The sequence below is a fragment of the Hippoglossus stenolepis genome, chromosome 19, assembly GCF_022539355.2.
Source record: "Hippoglossus stenolepis isolate QCI-W04-F060 chromosome 19, HSTE1.2, whole genome shotgun sequence".
Taxonomy (NCBI): domain Eukaryota; kingdom Metazoa; phylum Chordata; class Actinopteri; order Pleuronectiformes; family Pleuronectidae; genus Hippoglossus; species Hippoglossus stenolepis.
In genome coordinates, this window is record NC_061501.1 from 14,038,179 (window position 1) to 14,061,859 (window position 23,681).

Genomic DNA, 23,681 nt, shown 5'->3' on the forward strand with positions numbered 1-23,681 from the left:
GTTTTAAGATTTGCATGTTCAAATTTAGCTATCTCCACCCTTTCACTATAACCCAATTTTGCAGAAAACAGGGAAGGAAAATGCGGCACGGAAGATAAATATATTAAAAAATAAAAACTGACTTTAATTACACAGACTGCCTCAGTACAGAGGGGAGCCGTGCGTAGCCTAATAGAAAGCAAGTGCTGACAGCTCCACAGAAAAATACCCGCAGGCAGAAAGGAGGGTTGTGGCTGAGGGTTTGTATTATGTTTCATTATGAAGCTATTGTGCGGGGATGTGATGTGATGTGAATGGTCACTTATTTTGACATTTGACTTCAATTCTCCTAAGTCTTTTTTATTGTAGCTTTCATTTCTTACTACCGGCGAAAGAAAAACACCCATATTATCCCTCTTAAAATGTAATTACAGACAATCTTGCTCACTGGAGGCAAATATTTATATATAGAGGCCGTAATGTTGTACCTAATATGCAAATAATTCAAAGTCTATACTCAATCTCCGGGCTGTCACTCTGCGTCGGACTCCTGCAGCAGCAGCCGCCACACAGGGGATGAGTGGGAATAACTAGGTCTGCCACTTCAACTCTTCCCACGGTCCCTGAAGGTGTAACCTGGTTTATTCTGGGCTGGGCCAACCGGGCTCTTCTTCACCCGCTCTGTTGCCATGCAAAGTGGCTGAGGGGGGAAGGAAAGGGGGCTTGTGTGAAGGAGCCGCTCTCTGCGTGCTGTACTAACCCCCCCCCCCTGGCTTTAATGTCAAAATGAAAGCAGATATCTCTATATATAAAGTCATCTAAATCAATTCCAGATGTATAATTTGCACCTAATAATCATTGCTGCTGCATCCCATTCACTTTCAGCCTCTCCCGCTGTGCAGGACACAATTTCACCAAATTCTAAATGACCCTTTTGATGCTTTTAAAACAAAAACACAAAAAAGTCTCGAGCTGCATGTTGAAAATCCCTCCAGCTAATGATGCAGCTACAGCAGACAGGGGAATAAAGAGCAGTGTTGGCAGTGTAGCAGTAAAGTACAATTAACAGAATGTAGGTTAAATATGAATATTCATTGTAGCATAATGCTCATGTGGCTTTGATGCTGTGGAAACACATACATGCACTCAGACAAGCAACACAATGAAGATATCTAAACGCTCTCGGTTTTGTATTTTCAACAACAATGCTTCACTTCTACGGGGGAAAAAAGGGTCGTCCAGAGACCTGTGGTGACTCCGAGAGCTACAAGCTGAGAGTGGAGCCACGGCAGCCAACTCTGACTCAGTGCGAGACAATAAAAAAGTAAAAGGATCCGAGGGGATAAAAACTTTTTACAGGGCAAAAAGCCGCAGCTGATCCGAGTCTATTTCAGGAAAGCGCTCCTCCAGTATGTTGTGCTTTAACTCTAGATGTCATTGTGTCATTGATTAAATAGGTCAATTACCGTCCTCCATATATCATTTGATCCTCTGCTGTCATAGCTCATTTTGGAACCGACCTCTTCAAATCTGTATTCCCATCTTCAGGGGAATACTCCTCCCTATCCTCTGAAAGGATACGTATTTGATTAACCTGGGACTGGAAAATGCATTTTAATTTGATGCAACTCTCCAGAGTCTGTGGCGTCCTGGTACGACGGTGCTGCGCCAAAGTACAGCAGATAAGTGCGACATGTTTCCCCCGAGGGCACCGGTTGGCTCCTATTAAACACTTAACCAGTGGTGTTTTATCGACCAGTGGTTATCTCGCCTCCACTTGAGCCAATAGCGCCTGAATCGTCCGCACTGTATTTTAGATTTAAATGGTTCGGGCGACGCTTCTATTGATCCCGGCTCACAATAAGTGCAACTGCAGCACTCCAAGTAGCCACTGTAAAATCTATAATGCTAAACATTTTGCGTGGGGAGAGCACAGAGGCTGTTGGTGCAACATTCAATTTGAAGTCAGGGCCGATGCTGTGCATCTGGGGCCCCAAGCAGGATAAGTTTGCAGTGAATAGTTAGTTTAAAGATTTGTCTTAATCATTATTATAAATCATACATGAGATCAGTTTTAATCAATGTTCATTTTCAAGCCTTGTTGTTGCAACAAGGATTACGTTAAATTCTCCTCTACTTTTTAAAAGGGCCTTATCTATAGATATTTTGTCACTAGGCGTTCTTCATCTGTATAAATTAACATCATTAGTTTCACTTCTTAAATCAAAAAACAAAAATTGATCATCTTCGCTTGTGACCCGGTCACATAAGACTGTAGCAAGCGTGACATTAGCAACTCTACGATGTTTGAGTTTGGGAGCCCCCTGGTGGCTGTAGGGGCCCTAAGCAGCTGCTTATTAGGTTCATAGGAAGGGCCGTCCCTGTATGTAGTCCTGAGAAACATTTAAGTATTAAGGATAAACTCAAGGTTTAACAACAGGTATAAGCTCTTTAGAGGCAAATATGTAAATATAATGGGAGACGCAAACAGATTTGTTCATAAAAATAAAAATCAACAGACTGTGTCTTTGCTAAAGCTCTGAGAGTCTGGTTTATCTTTATTAATTTCTGTATTTACATGTAGATTACAGTGCATCCAGGAATGTAATTATCATTTCAGAGCAGAGATTGTCAGAAACTCCCCCCAAAAAAACCAGCCCTGAATAATTGGTAAACACTTCATTAAACACATCCTGATCAATTTGGTTTGTGTTATTGCTCCTTTCTTTATTAGCAGACTACATCTGGCCGGTCTCGCTGCACTGATTTGGGCCGATTCATTTTCGGGGATTGAGTCGCGCGGCTATTACACCTGTTCCAATACGTCTTAATTTGCCTCCGGGGTCCGTTCTCCTCTCCTCTCCTCTCCTGACGTACAGTCTTTTTTAGAGACGCCTTCCAGACTGTCAGCTTTTAGTGTTTGCTCCTGTTATCCGACAGCATTAGCTTTCACAGTTTAAACAGCTTTAGTGGCTGCCGGGTGTCGCCCTGTCTGTCACAGCAGGAGAGGAGACGCCGTCTGGGTTTTTAGAGCTCTTTCTTTTTTGGGGGGCTGACAATCTTCTTTATTTCTGTCAACATGCTTCTTATCCAGGCGTAGCTGCTCTTCAGAGAGAATGCCACTGATTTGAGGGGTTTTAATAATCGACTGAGGGTTTCTGTGGCCTTTTTTTTTTGTGCCTCATGGATTATATTGATCGAGGGTTCATTTGTATTGCAGTCGCCTTTTGTTCGGCACAGTGACAACGTCAGTCTTGTCGAGCGCGACCGGATCTACTGTCAGTCAGCGTAATATTTCCTTAAACCCGCCGCTCGGCTCCATTTGCCTCCTTCTCAAACAGCCTCGAGGTGCCAGACGTCGTCCTCTTCAACCCAGTCTCATCAGAAAACGTACACCACCACGTTGGTCCACTTGGAAAACGTAGTATTTCACAATTTGGCCTCTCAATTGTGAGATACCTACGTTTTTGTCTGCCCATTGTTTTGCATTGGCCTGTGCCCACGTCACGTGACTCTCAAGATCCCGTCGGAAAACGAAAACATGGCGGACATTCCTTGTATTTTCAGATAAAAATGTCATTTTATAATATAGTTTGGGCATTAAAATACATTCTGACACCATTTCTAGCAGAAATATGCTCTTTGCTTCCACAATCTTCAGCCAGTTCATGCTTACGATCTATATTTTATTAGTTATCACGAATATTTTTCAGATCTCGCCAGAAAATCGTAGTAATGTCACGTTTTATCGTTGCTTGGTGGTTGCTGTGAACGCTGCCACGTAAACCACGTCGTAGCGTGCTGTTTGAATCATCGTCCGCGTTGCGTCGTTCAGTGAGCGAACGTTATTCACGTTATTTGATATTAATATTTGATGATAGATTACACTCTAATTCGAAGGATCTAAGCAACTACATTCATACCGAGGCCGAGTGCGCATGCGTGAGCGGACCCGTCATCTTGGACGGCTTAGTATAGCGAGTGCACATTTTTACAGTATATATGCCTATTGTGTATTTGATAAATTTGATATGGACTGATGATGAACATTAAGATTATTTTTCGTATATCATTAATACATTTTTATCTTTACTTTTTCTTATAACTTTGTATTTGTATTTTGCTATGTAAAGAGTTGTTTGTACATACTGTTAATCTTCATGTGATCTGTAATAGCGATGAATAATAACAAATCTGCTGTCTACTTGAATTTTAATTTTTTATTTTGTATTACTGTATAGAGATGATAGACATACTGTATAAGGCAATATATCAATTATATAATTTATATATAAAATTCAGCAAACAATTCCAGCAGCAAATGGTTTTAGCAGTTCACACAAGGCGTTGGTTTGGGGTTTTAATGTACCATACATACAAAACAAATTTGACAACATTCCTAAAATATAAATTAACAGTAAGCTAAAGAAACAGCAAGATAGTCTTTCAATTAAACAAATACAAATAATAGTAATATTACATTATTAATATATACTGTATATACAGTATATATTGTATATACAGTATATATACTGTATATATATTGACATGCTCTGTTGTAATACATCTATATATCTATCTATATATGTGTATATATATATATACATATATATACATAGATATATATATATATATATGTGTATATATATATATATATATATATATAAGTAATATTAACAAAAACTTTGAAAAATAAACAAAATAAACAAAATAAACATTGAACCTTTTATGTCACATTTGTGTGTGTGTATGTTTGTGTATATTCATGTTGTGTGTATGTATGTCAACTCCTGTTCTCCTTTGGCACACACTGCAAGCGCACGTCTTCCCACTGTAATTAACCAAGAATTTTTGACATTAGCATTGAATGGAATTCAAAACTTGACAAGGAAGAAGGGCAACGACACAGCGAGCTATAAATGCCATATGCATTTAACATGCACACAGTAAGCTGATTAGTGTAAATGACCTGATTATTGTAAGAGTCAATTGTCAAGACAATAGTTTATACTTGTCTTTTTAAAATATTTTTCAAATAAATAAATAGCACCACATTAGCAGCAACAATTTACATAAAAGTAAAGAAATGCATAATGTTATATAAGAAAACTAACGATATATAATACTAATTTCTTAATTGTAATATTGCAGTAAACATTAAGTAATTTTAGGGACAATCAAATCCAATTAAGAGACATTGTACATACCACATGGAACAGGGCTCCCGCTCCACCAGTTCCATTACGTCCCTGAAACACATTAAAACATGTTTACCATTAAAAGCAAACCTATGGTCAGATGACTTTACAGTTTGAAGTTGTGGTGATTGTAAATCCAGTTAGTATCTCTGTAGTACAACATTTTTGTATATTACAACTACATTTTTGACCTCAAATTACAACAAATAAAACCTTCAACCTTTGCTTTTCAGTACCTTCTTCACCGGGTAATACTTCTCTCCTCCAGTGATTGAATGGTTGCTTCTGAAAGAGCAAAACAAGAGTACACTTACTCAATCTGACCTCATATATTTTAATATTAGCATTGTTGCACAATTTGATAATCAATTGTCAGTGAACATCCTAATACTCCTACCAGAGCTATGCATTTAGCACATGCATCATGGAGATCATGGGAACCTACTGGAAATGCTAAAAACTGGGTGTGTCAATCTAGGGCTGCAACAACTAATCGATTAACAGTCGACTTCCACTCCAACAAAAACAATAGTGTTTGGGGTTCCACAGGGTTCCTTCCTGCACTTTTAACTGACATGATTCCCTTTTTATCATCAGCAAAATAACATGATTACGTTGACCAGCAACATTTCATCTCATTATCCGCTGATGACTTCAAACCCATTAACTATTCAGCTGGTTGGAAAGAAATAACCACTAGATGGCAGCAAACCTTATTTGGCTTTAGAACAGGGAAAAAACAGATCATGCTTATGGGTTTTAAATCATAGACACTAGGGCTGTACAAGATATCTAAAAATTACGGTCATCGCAATATCAACATGGGCGATGTACATATCAAAAAGACTGCTTGGACTGCGATAAATGGTGTTCAATGTGCCATGTATTCACGCTCTGCATGTCAATATATTTGGCCAATTAGATGGAGCCCGCTGCCCTAGATAATAAATTAAAGATATTCAGTTCATTGTCGCCGGCTCTGTCAAATTTCGTACTGCCTCCTTAAAAATTGTTAGTAATCACGCTTGTCCTGGCCAAATTGATGTCTATAAATGGATGATTATATAAAGAATTGCACAGCTTCTTTAATATAGTCCCAGAATCTGAGGGAAAGGTAACGCGACAAACACAGACTCCTACTTTTCTCACTTTAGTCGCCTCACATATGTTTGTGAGTCCAAACCACTAAAATATGTGAAAAGATAAAAATCTAAAGAGTAAACATGAATGATGAGCTCAGTTTTAGGATCATATCCATTCACACACTCAGATATATATATATATGAATATAATACTCCAATGTATTACCACAATATCACAACTCTAGCAAAACAAAACAAATTTCCATTTACATAATGTAGTGTCATGACAATTGTAGAAACAAAGTTCACAAACATCAGTCATCTTTAGGAAGATTTCAAAGGTTAGTTACTCTGACCTACATGTGTGTATTATTTACTTGTGTAACACCTTAGTAAAAATACGTTATTGTGTTCGTTTTCTAAAAATGTCACCACAACATACCCTGATTCAACATGGCACTGGGAGGCTGCATGGCAGGACTGGTGGAGGTTGTTTGAGAGGACAAGCGCCAGTTGGCTGATGGGTGGCTGGTTGGCAGGGATGATGGAGGGTTGGTGAGTGGAGGGATGCTGGTTACCCAACCTCAATGGAACAAAAACACATTAATATCAGAGTAATGTTTTGTGGTGCATACTAGCATATTCATTATTTTCAATACATATAAATAAAATACATCCATACAACTTAATTTGATCTATGCTTTAAATGTGGTGTTTATGACTTTGCAGTAGACTGAGCTATATGTTGAGATTTCACATTCAAGTTAGTATACACACACACTACACTATACTATACATTCCTAGCATTTCACACCAAACTGAAACGTTAGGAACCAATATAAACTCTGCTCCATGGTAATTATTAACAAATGCCTAATACTTTTCAATACTGAAATATTAAAATTCATAATTGCTCGTCCCATACCTGTCAGGAGCATCAGCTGTTGTGGAGCGAGGATTCCCGCGATGATGACAATGCCCGCCCCTACTCTGGTTCTGATTGGCTAACCCTGACCCTAACTCTGACGGTCCTCATTCCTAAACACCAATACATAGCTCTGGCGCCAATCAGGATTACTAGCCAATCAGAGGGAGAGTAGGGCGGGTGATGACTCTGTCATCCCACAGGCCCCCCACCACCACCATCCTAACTTGCAGCCACCCTCCCACACACACTGTGTACATACTCTCTGGACTACTTATGTATTCTCTCACAACAATATTTATACTTGTGTCCATATATTATGTCCATATACTTACACCAATACTCTTCTGCATGATATATTTTGAATACTTCTGAACATTTTTATGTGTTCATACTGTATGTATCTTAGTGTATTCATTTTCTACTTTCACTACCAATGACATTGACTCTGTATAAATCTATGGTATCCATCTGACTTGATACATATATCTGCATTCAATTTGGGCAAGTGTAGACCTAATTTTCTTGTGAAACACTTTTCATATCACAGTCTTCCCTTTGATTTTTAACATTGCTACTCCCTTCCCTAGACCCCAATGCAGCATGGTCCCTGGTTTTCAGGATTACAGTATAGAGTACCTAGTGGGTGCATGTTTTAAGAGGACCCAAATATGAACTACTAAGACGTCACATTGTTTCTCTTGAGCTCATGGAAATGACCTTCACCTTCCACCTACTGTCACCTGAACCATACCGTACTGGGTGTGATTTGAGGTTTTGACTGTTCATACCTGACTATATCTTCACCCAAGTGGTGGACAGCCTCACACTTGGATGTAAACCAATTTTAGAACATATTTGCTTATACTGGAGATCTTTAAAGTAATGTCCCAGAAATGATTTCTGATAGAAACCCTGCCTCATTACCGCTTACCAGCTACTGATTGAAGTGAAACATCTATTGCTGTACTGCTGTGTTCATTTCTTTGATGTTAAGAATGTTTCTCATATGACCTTATCAGATTGCATTGTGAAACATCTGGGTCACCTAATTTTAGTGTAAACAAGAGGTGGACTCTGACTTATGACTGGATGTATTTAGCACTGATACACAAGCTTGATGTTACACATCTTAAACAATATGATATGGGCGCCACTTAGACAACCAGACCTGTGTGCTTTGCTGTGACTATAAATGACTGAAACCTCAGATAAAGAAAGTAATTTTCTGACTTCAGTAGCTGAGGTACTTCACAGAATGTAATGTGCCCATTCTACTTCAAATCCATTTGATCCTTTTGTGTTTATTTTGCTTAAAGCAGAGCATTCACTGCTTTAACTCAATCAGCATCTTATCTGCCAATAACATGGTGTAGAAGTGCAAGGAAATCCCAATATGTTATGATCAATGTCATTTATTATGCACAGAAATTACATTAAGGCAGTTGCTGGAAATGATATGATCAACAATTCTCATGCAAAAATACAAAAATAGTGTTTGGGAGAGGGGTTTCAGAGGAGGGGCAGCTATGGAGAAGGTTCTGCTCCAGGTTTGCTGCTTGGGTGATGGAGACAGGAGGTTAGCATCAGGAGCGGAGGCTGCAGGAGGGAGTGTGGAGCTGGAGCACAGTGGTACAGCTTCACTTGAGAAGAACTGAAGGACACAAACAAACCATAGTGTTAAATTCTGAAGATGGTTCCTCTGATGATTGCTATGCTAAAGCTAACAGCTACCCAACACAAAGCTAAGGCCTTCCTAAGGCTGCCAGGAGTAGCAACAGTAGCAGTGCAGCAACAGAGTTATCACACATTTACCTAATCACAGCACTCGCAGTTCTTGAGCAGCGAAGAAGTAACTCTCCATGTTTTCCTCTTCAGAGGAGGAGTCATCCAAAGACATTGTTGCCGTCCAGAATATGTCGGACCCACTGCAGCCTGCTGAGCTTGAACTTTGTGCAATCTTCTCTTGAGCACGCAGAGTAACCCTCATGTCCCGTCTCCGTAAATGCCTCAGTACTGCCTGAGAATATATGATAAAAAACAAAACGTTTTAATAGTCGTTTGTGTGTATGTATATATACACACATACAAGGCTTTCTTTTCTACAGAAATCTTTTCCTGAGTTGATGTCTCTGCTTATTGCCATCTAGAATGTGAAACCAAACACTAACATTTTAATGCCTCTGCAATAGCCAGTTGCCGGAGGCATAACTGTATGTTTCTGGTTGTCCATCTGACTATTTGCCTTAAAGTCAAAGTCAAGGCCACAATGACCTCATCTTACGGTTTCAGTTGTCGAGGTTACAGTGACATTTATATGAGAAAAAGTATGTAGAGATATGTACACAGAAACTGCACTGGTTAGGGAATACAACCGCAGTGGGGTAATTCTAGTTTTGTTTTTATAAATGGGTTAGCTATTTTTACAATCTACAAATAGTAATCAATACATTTTGTCACAGTATGTTACACAAAGAAATTGGCATTAAAGTTGGCATCTTGTTGTCTCACCAGCCTGACGATACAGCTGAAATATTTGCTGCTTAATGCTCAAATAGAGTCCTCAATGGCGTTCTGCAAGTCATTTTGATTGGTTGGTCCTGTGAAGAGGAGAATAAAATGAATTAGTGCCAATATCAGTTTACAATCAAACCTTTTTGTGTAGACCTTGTGTAAACAGAGTCAAAGGACATTGTGCAACAATGACATACATTTTTTCCACAGTACCTGTCGTCCACTGCTGAACATCTGACACCCATTACTGGACTGTGTCTTCCTGTAGAGTGGTGATGTTCTCAAGGTCCTTTGCACAGTCTGTCAAAACAAAATCAGAGTTACAAAATGTTAATGCTGCACAACCCTTTGCAGATACGGCTAGTATTTGCACACCACATCGAGCAAAACAAAACTGCAGTCTGTGAAGCAAGCAGTTTTTGTAGATATAAGGGAAGTGCAAATATTTCTGCACGGAACATATTCAGTCCCTTAAGCAAAAACAATGGCCGACAGCAACCTCAACGCCTTCGTCTACTTACAGACTAGTGAGTCTCGTGTTGCTGCCCACTGACCGATACAACATCGCTCTTTTCTAAAACTAATGAAGGCAAATTCACACATGTAGACAGAAATAAACAGTATAAATTAAAAAGGTGTAAATATTGCTAACATGATGTTTGATGGGGTCATCATTATACATAACAGAGGAAATCTTTGCACATCTATTTCGTGAGACAGGCGAGAGAGAAGGATAAATTCAGAAGGTGGTGGGTTTTTGTTTTCTACTTTCCAAACATCATTATTCATAAATAAAATTGGTAGGGTACAAGAAAACTTTGCGTCGTAAAATAAGGGACAATGTAATATAACTACGTGTTTTGTCGTCTCATGGATGTAGTCAACCAAGGAAGACACCTCAGAATCCTTGGCCAGAACAACAAAAATCAATCAAGTCTCAAACATATAAAAATATATACATATTTACAAATGTACTGTTTATGGCACTCTAAATTTTACCCTGGTTGGCTCTAAAGCCGTATAGTTTACGGATCCCATCCACTGCAAAAGCCAACATGGAGGGTGTGCACGCAGGGCACTGAATGCTGCACCTGAGACAGCCTCTCAACTTCAAATTTGGCATAGGTCTATTCCAGTAATGCATTCTGCATGGTATCCCCACATATCTTAATCTGCTAGAAAAAGACAAAATCCAACACTATATTATAGTAAATATATGGAAACATATTGCAAGCAGTCGGTAATTAGTTCCATTTTATACTAACCACCTAAGACTTTGTGCGATGTTCAGGCATGCAACAAAAGCTTGCCGTGACATTCCCAGAGCCGCAATCTTGAGATCCTCATATTTAGTGAACCAATCCACTGCATACAAGGTTTTAAAATTGACTGTTGCTGGCCAGTACCCACTTTCAACTAGATCAGCAATGTCCACTGAAAAAGTCTTTGAGTGTATCGCCTGAAATTCAAAGACAAAAAGCAATTATTTCAATGCACAAGCAATCTTAAATGACATTACTGCATACATTTTTTTCCCCAAAACATTTAGATTCCTTCCATCAAATTTACTTGCCTTCCTGTGGAAAAGTTGTTTCCCAGTTGAACAATCACAGCAGGAAGCATGCTTGGTCAAAATCAACCATTCTAGGAAGCAAGGAAAATAATTTGATGTACTAAATTCCAGTAACATCAACGTTAGTCAGCGGAGAGGTATTCTTTCAGTGTGATATTAACTTATATTTCACCCAGCGTACTTTGGGGATTTAATAAAAAATTATATTTAGTATATTATATAAAATGGTGTTTGTGGTATGTAACTTAAAAGTACCTCTTTAATGGTAGGAGAATTTCTCTCCCTCATCTTCCTCGATGTATGTGGATGGTGGCAGTGGCTTAAACCGGCTTCTGTTTCTCTCCAGGTCTCCTTCTCTTTGGGAGAGGCTGCCCTTCCTGTTCCTCCTCAAGCCAAACAAACTGTTCGGTCCCAGTTTTTGACGTTGCTGAAACTCCTGTAGCTTCACTTGGATCCTCCTTGATTAAAAAACAGAACATACCAATTGTTACTTAAAATGTATCGCAACGCCTAACATCTTGTTTTGAAAACATTATTGTCATATTGCATACTATAAATTAAACCAAATTGATCTGATATTGTGGAGTAATGGTAGACAAATACATCCCTTGTTAATCTAAAGCATTCATAAATCAAAGTTCAAATCATAAACCACCCTTAATTTGAAAGACGAAATCAAACTATCACACTCCAAAAATAGGAAGCTCTCAAAACTTAGAATGACTGTATAGTGAAGGCCCCACAATGGGCCTTTCACCCTGCACCCTACACTGTATCATGAGAACTATTTTATGGGCTGATTCGTGGTTTCTGTTAGTTTCCTTATACCATTACATTATCTGTTTATGTTTATATTTATATTGTAGCGTCCTCAATGATGAGCTAAGCGTCTGGAACTGGTCTCACCAACCATGTATTCACATCCCAGGTAACACAGGCTACAATGGGCCGTAGCCTGAGTACAAACAATAGAATATTAGCAAATGAATAGCATCCATTGTCTGTATCGACAGACTCCACATTCGCTGTGTCAGCACTCGGACTGTAAACCCAGATCGTTACAATATTTAAAAACAAAACAAAATAAACTACTTACCTGACAGAAGGATTATAACATCGTCGTCTTCCAAGCGCTCCATGTTTATGACGTAGCTTGTGTTAAATGGACCGGAAAGTTAAAAAACTTTATTTACGACAGTCACACGACAGGTCCGCTCACGCATGCGCACTCGGGCCCGCCTCGGTATGAATGTAGTTGGGGACTTCTTAGATCCTTCGAATTAGAGGTGTAATCTATCATCAAATATTAATATCAAATAACGTGAATAACGTTCACGCTCACTGAACGACGCAACGCACGGACGATGATTCAAACAGCACGCTACGACGTGGTTTACGGCATGGCAGCGTTCACAGCAACCACCATAGCAACGATAAAAACGTGACATTACATTTTTCTGGCGAGATCTGAAAAATATTCGTGATAACTAATAAAATATAGATCGTAAGCATGAACTGGCTGAAGATTGTGGAAGCAAAGAGCATATTTCTGCTAGAAATGGTGTCAGAATGTATTTTAATGCCCAAACTATATTATAAAATGACATTTTATCTGAAAATACAAGGAATGTCCGCCATGTTTTCGTTTTCGCAGAGGGATCTTGAGAGTCACGTGACGTGGGCACAGGCCAATGCAAAACAATGGGCAGAAAAAACGTAGGTATCTCCAATCTGAGAGGCCAAATTGTGAGAATACTACGTTTTTCCAAGTGGACCAACGTAGGTGGTGTACGTTTTCTGATGAGACGGTTGTCCTCTTGCACTCATGCTGACTCTCAGATATTTGATTGCACTTCATTTCTGCTATTTCAGATTTTGGACAGCCCTCCACTCACCCGACGCACATGCTGCGCTCGTCCAAGCCTGAAATTAAAATGTTGTTTTCACCCGTCATAAGTAGAGTTTCATGCAAACTGTCACCTACAATGAAGCATTACGGCTCGTTTTTTATAATCTCAGTATTGTAAAAAAAACGCTATAAATCGACAGAACAGTGGTTTGTGACTCATGATTCAAGTGACTCTGAACGGTTCAGTGGCACATTGATGAATCCATCTTCTGTTTCTCTGTTTTGAAATACCTCGGATTTCTATTTTTAAACCCATCAAATCCCTGCGTGTCTGTGCGTCTGGTTGCTATCGGGAATGTCCCTGACGACGGAGAAGGAAGTAACGTGTTTAATGGCGGGGAATTGCCATGGAAACCAATGAGGGATGCAGCCCATCAGACATTTAACGGTTCCCCTCATCTCGTTATGTCACCAGCCTCCGTTTTGTTTTCTTACATAATGAGTGTAAGCGTCTCGCTGGGAAAAAAATAAATGATCGCAGATGTCCTTCTAGAAAATTTCCCCTTATTTTGTCATCGCATTAAACCAAGTCACCTGTTCCGATGCATCGTTAGAAACAGACGAGACAGTTGACGTCTTGTGATTCAGACGCGTGGGTCTGTGGGTGTGAAGGTTTTTCTCTGCGCTGCTTGAGATCTCAAAATAACTCCACAGTGTTGTACTGTGTTGTCTATGCTAATCCGCTGCCTCCCATGGGCTCTCTTCCTGTACAGAGCTGTCATTTAACAGGTCGCAGGCGAGGGGGGGGGGGGAGAGCCAGGAAAACACCCGCTTCTCATTTAGAATCATTGTAATTATCAGTGGCTGAGTTTTACACCCAACATGGCACTGTAATTATATTCGTTTCTTTTTTTTCTTTTTTTTACTTGAAGATGAAAAATGATTCTCAGTGATGTTTAAATAGATGAAATTTAAAAAAAGGGAGTAATTCTCTTTTCAACCTTTTATAGAAAGTTGAATCCTGACATGCTCGTCTCTGTCAAAACGCATTCATGCACTTGTTCACTCACTATTCTTATGTTCCAGGTGTGGAAAAATGTCACTGGAGTAGAAAACTGAAAATTGCCATTTATGTCAGTGTTTGTCTTCCCTGCGTTGTCCGACGTGTCGCCGGGCATCAATCGTACCAGTGACGTCTGCCGTCATTGTCCGACATCTTGGGGCTAATTAATGTGATAGTGTGGTGCATGACAAAGTGTTGATTCACATCATTAGATCCCATGTAAACACTGTGGAGTTCTCACACATACTCTCATACAGTGATATGAAAGACACACTCATACACAAGAATATCCTCTGATCAAATCTGCAAGCCTCATCCCTAGAGGTCATCTCTGTGGGGGGTTTTCATGTTTTACGTTTAGCCAATCAGATGCTTGGATTTCTCTCTCCAGCTGAGAGGAGGTGACGACGCAGGTCATTTATATTCCAGCCATTACATCCACACACTTCTCTCTGACCCCCTGAGCCTCGCCATCCCTCAGAGGTCTAGACCAGCCATTGAATTATGGGGCTGATAGGGACTATGTGGCGTTGGTTGCCTAGCAACCTGCACTGAGTGAGGCGGGAGGCCCGCTGATAGGGAGATTACCAGGGTCCCTGATAAAGTCCTTCCTGTCATAAATGGCTGCTTATCGTGGCGCTGTCGGAGGAAAAATGTCAGCTAGTAGCTCCTCCAAAACAGGAAGTGAGAGGAACACAGACACTGACGGTGCCACACGCAATTACTACGTCTGATCAGGGCAGGTGCATCTCATTTTTAATCACCACAACCACAAGAATGGGCCGGATGTTGAGTTTGGTGTGTCTGACTATGAGTCCCTGGTGAGTGTGTTTTCACCACTCTCCTCTTTTCTCCTCCTGCAGACGGGGTGTTTGGACGGTGCCAGGAGTTGGCCGGTGCTCACCTGTACACGTACGATATTTCTCCCTCTGCTCTGCAGCGCCTCAGGATCCTCCTGCAGAAACTGGCTCACAGAGGTACACGCCGCCTCTTCGCCTGTCTGTCTCTGTCCGTCTCTGTCTCAGTGTCTTTCTTTTCCTCCTCGACAGCTTTTATCAGTCGCTTGCAGGGCTCCTACAGCAAACGCTTGTCAATTGCTATTGTGTGAAGCAAGCCAAATAAGCCAAGCTGTCCCTTTGGCGAGCGTGGCCGCACACCACCACTGAGCGCGAACAGGAATCATATCAGGCCATTGTTTTGCCATCATCGCCTAACTCCACCAGCCAATCTAATTGGCCTGTTTGCTGTTCGGAGATTTAGAGCTAATTTTGTGCATGAGTAACTGTGAGGTGTGTAATCACATGAGCCAGTCTCTCCTCCTCAATCTATGGCAGCAGCTAATGTGCTTGTTATGATGGGTTACACCTTTAGGGAGATACCGCATCTAAAAAAAAAAAAAAACCTATTTACATCAGATGTAACAGTAAAAGTCATTAGGAATGAAAGTTGCAGCAGGAATTTAAGAATTTGTGGTTCTAGTTTCACAACCCGGAGCCTTGTTGAGTTTCCGTTCTGCCAACACAGACTGTAAGAGTCTCATCTCATTGATTACGTCACGGCTGGTTACTGGCTGTGGTGGAACAGAGCCTCCTCGTGCTGGTGGAGCCTCCAGGCAGTCTGCTGGACGGACTCATTTGCTGCTAACCAAATGGCTCTGGCACTTTTAGTAACAGTATCCTCTGCCCATGAACAAACAGAACAGTAAATATAACGTATGACCCGAATGATACCCTTGAATTTTTTTTATTCTCTTTTTATTGCAAATTTTTTATTACAATTACAAATATGTCTCTCATTTTGTCTTCCCTTTTCCTTTCCCCCCTTTTTCTACTTGAACAATACACAAGATAAAGTAAACTATAAGTTAAAAAACATACAAACCAATGCACTATTTAAGGGGACCACAACTTCTTGATGATTTATTGGATGTTTTCTGTGGAGAAATATAGAGTTTTGTATCAATGCAGTGGAATAATACAAATACAGGGTTCAGATTTATGATTAAATAATTTCTAGTGTAACCTAGAAACCATATGCACATAAGAACAGCTGAAAATGCAGACAGTGGATATTTACTTAGGATTAAATCTTCTCTCGAGGGAAAATCCACTCAGTCAACAATGTCTCGTAAACTCTAAATGAATTCGTTGACAAAAGAGAAGTCTATGTTTTTCTTTGTAATTAGCACCAGTTACAGTTTCAGGAATTGTCAGTAAAAAAAATGGTTTTACAAAGCAAATAATTTTTCTCCACATATTCAGCAGCGTGTAACTGCAATCCCGAGCCACCAGGGGGCAGTAGACACCTGCAACTCAGACCGTGACCACAAACATCAGCCCTCCAAACATAATTGGCTTTGCAGGCCACTCTGAGCTTAATATCTTTTAACAGGCGTGAACCAGTGTTGAAAATCATTAAGAGTACGCAGTCGGCCAGAGGAAATCATACCCCAAAAAAAAAGGAAAAAAGAAGTGGGAGGAAAACACTGTGCAGTGATGAATATGAAGCCGGGCGAGACCACACATTCATTCTAATTACTGGAAATAAACAAATGAGAGGCAGCGGGATGAGAAGAGATCCAGTGTGTAATTCTGTTCCCGCTCCGTTTGAAGAGGTGTTAAATCCTTTTAGATGCTTCTCGTCCTCTGACCTTGTGTGTCTCCCCCCCCCCCACCACCACCACCAACCGTTTACAGACGCCGCAGACATGACATCATCACTTTGAATCATTTTCTGTCTCTGTACAATCACATCCACAGACACGAGCATTATCTTCCGGACGGTTCCACAATGCACCGTTAATGCTCGCCGGGCACGTTGTTCTTATCGGCTCGGCAGCTATTGAGGTGTCATTTTTTGAAACGTGGGTGGGGGGGGGCAGACGGGGTTGTCGAGACCATTGTACTGGAGCCTAAATTGAAGATATGAAGGGGAAGGGGATGGGGGGAAATTGGGGGGATGAACATCAATGGGATTGATTTACAATCCTCTTTATCTTGCATCGGAGACGCAGGTAGAAATCACACAATCTCCGCTCACTGCTCAACACCAATGTCATTCAGATCAATAGACATTGACCCCGGTACAAAAGGGCTGCGTCTCCATCGGCAGAGCACATTGTCTTGGTATGACATTTTCACCACAAGGACTTGTCTGAATGCAAGGGACTGTCATCCGGCTGCAGATGACTTTAACATCGCACAGCAACCCAAACCAGTCCTCCCTCTGTGTGCAGCCGTCGTGTCGTCCACTCGGTTCGTAGCCATGCAGGTTGCTGTCATGTTGCGTTGGAGTCATTACGGCTCTGCTAAATATGTGTTGATGCACACAGGAGCTAACTGCGTCCGAATTATTCAACGTACAATATATTCAAAAGATGGAGCATTTAATTGGCCGCGCCGCCCCCCCCTTTAAACCCCTCCTCCGAACGGCGACTGTCCAATCATAGCCTAGCAACTGTAACTAGGCGCATCGACTCTGTCAATCTTTGGATTCTCTGCATGTTTGAGCACCGTACACGGGGCTGAAATGAAAATGAAAGCAATACTCTCTACTGCGTTTCAAGAGTCTGGAGGGTGGTGTGTGTGTTTTTTAGATAAAAACGAGAACACATCTGTAAAACTGTGAAGGAGGAGCTTAACTGTCTCTATCTGCTCTAATGTAAACTGCAAACATTAGCATTCCTGACTATCTCTCTTCCTTTGGAAATAGCTTTATTATCTTTATTATTATTATATTAAGCCAAGGTGCATGTTAATAAATTAGCTAATTAATAAGGAAATTAACCCTGTGGGAATCCAGATGCTACAATATCAAGTAACAAGTGGTTCTTGTCCAGCTCTTCAAGTTTACACTCTGGCAGCCTCACACAGTCTTTTTCTACTGTAAAAGGGAAACTACTTTGTTATTTGTATTATTTCTGAAGTGCTTAAGATCGCATAAAAGAGTAAAACTACAAAGGAGCTGTGCTACACTGGCAAGTCAAGGTCCGATGGGCCTTAATATCCACCATTGTCCACTGGGTTCAGAGGAATCTGTATGATCTCTCACCAGAGTATTTTTAGAGAAAGGAATCATCACCTTAACCATTCTGGTTGTGTAGGAACAGAGGGAAATTACACAAATATTACAAAAACAAAAAAAATCTACACAGTAAGCAAACCATGAAGATGTCAATAACATTGTAGTTACTTTTCTAATTATAATACAGTGCTCAAGTCAGTGTTGCCAGGTTGACCTCCTCTCCTCCAGCTCTTTTGATTGACACTGAGACAACACTCAGTCCAGGAGCCTCAGCTCAACAAACAACAACTTCAAAACCAAATGTATTTTCACTTCATTAAAACTACAGTGACATGACGTATTGCATTATATGTTTTTTGTCATCATCACTCTAAACCAGGTGGTGGGTTTGCTCCCTCAGTCACAGTAAGCGTGTTCCGTGTTAACACAGGGTTTGACAGGTGTAGCAAGAGACAAGAACTGAGGGGTTTTTTTCCCCAAGAAAAACTGCTTCATGTCATATTTACGCTGTCGAGCTCATGAGATCAGAAAGAATCATGTCAAACTGCAACAGTAGCGCTGCCGATCCACCGCGTTAAACTACAGTAACCTGCAGTCCATCGACCCCCTGACCTTGTGCGGAGCTGCAGAGGCTCTCGTAGAACAGACAAGTCAAGTACGATGATGCATCGTGACATTTGCATTAGCTCCATTGACATGAATTGTCAGTCAGGGAGGAGAGTCAGTGACCATAAACTAACACTGTGTCACTCCGGTGCTACTGAAACCACGTTACTCACGGTCGGGTTTCGCTTTCCTGCACAAACTGACTTTCTTTGACAGACAAGCAACACAAACTAATGTTGTTCCTCCTCATACTCTGCTCTGTCGTTCCTTGACAACCTTGCCAGATGGTTCTGAGAGAACAGATACTCTGACTCTCTTCACACGCAGAGTGAAGTTATAAGGAAAAGAAAAGTTATAAGGAAAAGAAGAGAGCTTTCGTTAAATCATTCTCTGTGAGTTCAGATCTGTGAAGAAGGCAGTTCTTTTGAATCCTTGTAGAGGTTCATCAATTGGTTTGCAGTCGTGTCAGACACTGACGGGTTATTGCAGGTCCTTGGAGGACCTTCACCGCACTCAACAAAGAATATAATGACATCCTTTTATACCTCACTGACACGCTGGGTGGGGTCGGGCCATTACAAACTCACACTGTGCAGCCGCACTCTTCTTCAAACCCACATAACTTTATTTGAGCTTAAAGCAGAACTCCAAAAATGCTAAGTATGTTGCAGGTGTAGAGAACAAGGAGTTTTTTGGGGTTTAAATCATCAACTGTTTATAAAGATGGATCCCACTGACCAGAAATGAAGCCAAAACATCCCAGATAGAAACGCTGCCATCTTGCAACAAGGACGTGATTTGGAACCAGACTAGTAGTAGCGAGCCGCGGTGGCGAGATCCTGTAAACACACGCTCGGCCAATTGTGTGTCAGTCTCAGCTGTCAATCATGATGTTCCCCTCGTTTTTTAAAGCATAAAATAACCTTATTAAAACCAAACTTTAAAGCTTTCAAGCTTTAAACGTGAGAATGTGAGAAACCACTTTTGACTTTTCATGTGGTCCATGTCCCAACAGCTAACATGGAGGAGGCAGGGTAAAGTAAAGCAGAATTTGAATTTGCATTTCCTTTTGCTCATATGATTTACCCCAAACTGCTTCCAGAATATGAAATGACATTTAAAAAAAATTTACTCTTTTCGGGGGGGGTGCCACACCATTGCACTTTCGATTTTAATTCATATCTCATATTTGGATTGACACGTTTAATTTTGACTAATTAGGCAGAACTCGCTGCTAAATTATTCACACCCTCTTCCACTAATGCCTTTAAAATGAGTCGGTGGACAGAAGTAAAGGAAAAAGGGGAAAATCTGCATTTCAAAAAAACGCCAGATGAAACAACAAGACGTGTAGACAGGATCTCATCTAATAGGCTCGGAATATTGAGGAGGGCCCTTCTCTCTCTCTCGCTCTGGAACTCGTAAAAACAGACGCGAGGCCAACAGAAATATCTTGCTTGTGTGAAAGCTGTTGCGTTAATGGCGAGGCGTTAATTAACCGAGCCATGTGCCACAGACGGCACGCCATCCTTAACAAGCAGAAACCGGCACTTAGCGATGGAACCTGCTCTTTCTCCGGACCTGCCGATGAATTTGCATGACATCTAGCTCCTCGGTGCCAGGATAATCAGCCGAGGGGTGGATTGAGAGGAATCCAACCGTAAAGGCCCCGAACCACTTCTCCTCCTGACTTTTGCTTTCACAAAACGCCTCATTTTGATTCTGTAATTTGCGCCTCCTTCCCCTCAAGTGAGCCCATCGCAGGCTCTCAAAACATGGTATGTATGGAAATGAGCGCATTCCCCAGGAGACAACCGGGGATAGAGGTGTCACACTCAATGAAGCTGTTGTGGCGCCAATCGCATGTTGACTCTGAACCCGTTTAACCGGCTGCAGTTAAACACAGGTAACATATGGATCCTTCAGGGCCGTGGCCAGATCCTCCTTACCCCATCACGGCTCATGACGGCGTAAATGATCATCAACGCGTTAATATATAGCAAATATAGAGCACATCGGGTAAGCCACGGGTAGTTAACTGTCATTGTTGTACGGATGGATGGCCAAGCTGCGTTCCAGAACACTGACAACATACGCTGCTTTGTGCTCCATTCAGCGCTGCCAAGAATGACTGGAGGCATCTGTAGCTGCTCTGCATTGCTCAGATCCTCATCTGGTGCTTATGAATATCTGTGAGACTACCCGGTGTCTATGGGTGACAAACCAGGCTAATGAAGACATTCTGCCGTGGTGGTGCTCCCATTCTTTCATGTATTCCTACTCAGGCTAGTAGTTTATTGCATTTTAAATATGTCCACATCATTAAGAGCAGCATTGTTTCGAGATGAGTTTGGCTAAAGGTGAGGAATGTGGCAACTCCGAGTCAGAGCCCGCGCCGCAGCATAATTACTTTCATTCTGCTGAACCGCTGAAAAAATGCCTCTGCGGAATGGAAGTGTCATCAGTGAACATCTTGGCTCCTTTAAAAAAAAAAAGTATAATATCTGTGGTATTTCTCTGCTCTTTGCCGGTGGAATGCTGTGCCTCTTGGCTCACTGGGAACGGGGCCATGTTTTGGGTATTTTTTTTTTTTCTTCCTTTGCTTGGGTAGCTCCATCTGGTCCTGGCACCGCCGCGCTTTGCCCCTGCCCAGGAGTTCTGCATCCCAACTATGTGTTGGCAATTAGCAGAGATGTTGGCAAGGCGTCCGGCTGCAGTCTGACATTCTCCCCGGCGTGTTGACTGGATGTGCCGTGTGTGTGTCTTTGTATACATGTGTCCATACATGTGTGCACAAGGAGTCATGGCTTCCCGGTTTGTGGGCTGCAATCGAAGCCTTCCTACTCTACCATTACAATCCATTCTAGCTGATTTGGTTTGTACTGTTCGTTCAACCCATAATGCAACAGTAAAAACAATGATCCGAAAGTTACCTAAAAAGTTTCAACCCCTTCCCCTGATATTTTCAATCTAGAAGATGGGAAACTGTTTATTGTTTCCCGTCTTCATTTTAAATGATATTTTGGAGTAATATCCATTTGTTGACATGGACGACCCAACAGCCGAGCAGGAGCAGGATCTTTCAGAGATATGTGTTTTCATTTTATGGTCAGATATCAACTGTATTGTACTTTCCCTCCAGAATGTTCTATGTCGATATCATAGCTTCAAGTAAAAGTCAATTCATCCTCCTCCGTTTCTATGAGTGATGTGTTCTAATCAATCAAACAGTGAAATAATCATCACGTATGATAAATCAATTGATATGTGTAAGAAAAACATTCTCCGGCTGAAGCTTTATATCTCTGGACGTTGGATATATGAAAACATTCAACTCGGAGCAATCAAGCTCTTCTCCATATATTCCCTTTTGCAATCTCTTTTCCAAAATGAGGAAAAAAATAATGGACAAGTCCAGAAAATGAAGAAAATAAAAAAGGTCAGACATTTTTAACCTCACTGCCTTCAGCAGAAGTCCTTTATATAAATTTAAATTTTAGAGTCAAAAAATATTGTATTATTATTTTCCAGGACCTTCAGCTGGTATTCATATTCTAGTCTTTCTCATATATTATTCAAATGATCCTCACTTATCTTCAGGCTCTGTCTCCTCTGTTTCATGTCTTCATTGAAGTAGTTTCTGATCTGGACCTAGCTAAAAAATATATATATATATATATATATATTTTCTCAAGCTGATTTCGAGTTTCAATGGGACCTCGTTTTTTCTCCCAGGTCTGACATGGCAGGACGACATCACTCAGCAGGTTATCTCCAGAGAGCTCTCCAAGCTGAGGAATGTCCCCCTCCGCCATCAGGCCACGCCTCTGAGCCCCTCCGACCGCCCGAGTGCCTACAGCAGCTCCAGAGACAGAAAACTGAGGCCTGCGCAGGTGGAGCTGAGCAAAAACCTTCATCAGTACCTGACGGGTCTGGGCTTCCTGCCTCAGGCCGAGGTGGACGCACAACGAGAGGGAGCCAGAGTTCAGGTAAGACGCCTCCTCGCTGTAGACTTGTAGCAGTTGCTGACATTTGAGGGGCGCACACTACGATTTTTTATATTAAGTTCAGTTTGCTCTTCTCAGTCTGTGAAAACAGTTGTATAACATCGTCTGCGGCCCTGGTTGATGTTCCCTGTTGATATTGTTAGGGTGAACTTAACTTGGGCCCCAGGCTTTTTAAAATGCAGCCTCTTACAAACTGGGAGTGTAATCGAGCAGGAGCACTTTTAAAATCTATCTTCGACATTTCAAGTTGTTGGAATAGCGTCTAAAGAAACTTGCTTTATTTAAATGTCACAGTCTAACTGCTTGGTTAGAGATATACAGTAGAATTTATGACCAAGGTCAAAGCTATAAATATTGCTCTACACTACATAAGTAAACATAACAATAAAAAAAACACATTTCCTCGGCTACATTATAGACGGGCCTCTTCCCATTCAAGTTTAAAAAGAGTCAGTATCCGTCTTTTCCCGGGGTCGCCCTCTAGTCCCTGCTTTGCTTTTGTTTCCCGCTTTCTGTCTCCCACATCTCCCGCTGAGCAGGGACCCTTTTACACAAAGATCTTCCATCACCTCTTTACATTATTCAGTCCTCATATTTAGGTTGGAGCCCCGGCTTTGTGTGAAATGTGCTCGGCATCCTTCATAGGCGAGCCGCGTCCTGCTGCTGTGTCAGTGCCGCCATAATGCAAAGTTGAAGAGTTCAGGACCTTCCTTATTGATGAGTTGAGGCCCCTTTGTTGTGTAGTGTGATGGAAAAAGGCAAAGATGGTTTGCATGAATGGCGGTGCCCCCCCCCGTCTCGCTGTGCTAATGCCATTATGGCCTCACAGTATGCCGGGCTCGGAGAGACTGACATTTTCTCT

The 23,681-nt window shown here is 41.3% G+C and overlaps 1 protein-coding gene and 1 long non-coding RNA gene across 2 annotated transcripts in view; one reads left to right on the forward strand and one right to left on the reverse strand.

Annotated features, from left to right (window-relative positions):
* ptprn2 (protein tyrosine phosphatase receptor type N2) overlaps positions 1 to 23,681 on the forward strand; it is a 125,428-nt gene that overhangs the window by 16,206 nt on the left and 85,541 nt on the right. The window contains exons 3-4 of the mRNA XM_035142956.2: positions 15,047 to 15,160; positions 22,548 to 22,801. Of these exons, the coding sequence (XP_034998847.1) occupies positions 15,047 to 15,160; positions 22,548 to 22,801 (368 nt within the window). The remainder of the gene's footprint in view (positions 1 to 15,046; positions 15,161 to 22,547; positions 22,802 to 23,681) is intronic.
* Positions 9,601 to 10,710, reverse strand: LOC118098802. Its single transcript, XR_007032254.1, has 4 exons — positions 10,698 to 10,710; positions 10,554 to 10,604; positions 9,912 to 9,998; positions 9,601 to 9,784 (listed from the first exon to the last, which is right to left on the reverse strand). It is a non-coding gene; the product is annotated as an uncharacterized LOC118098802 (long non-coding RNA).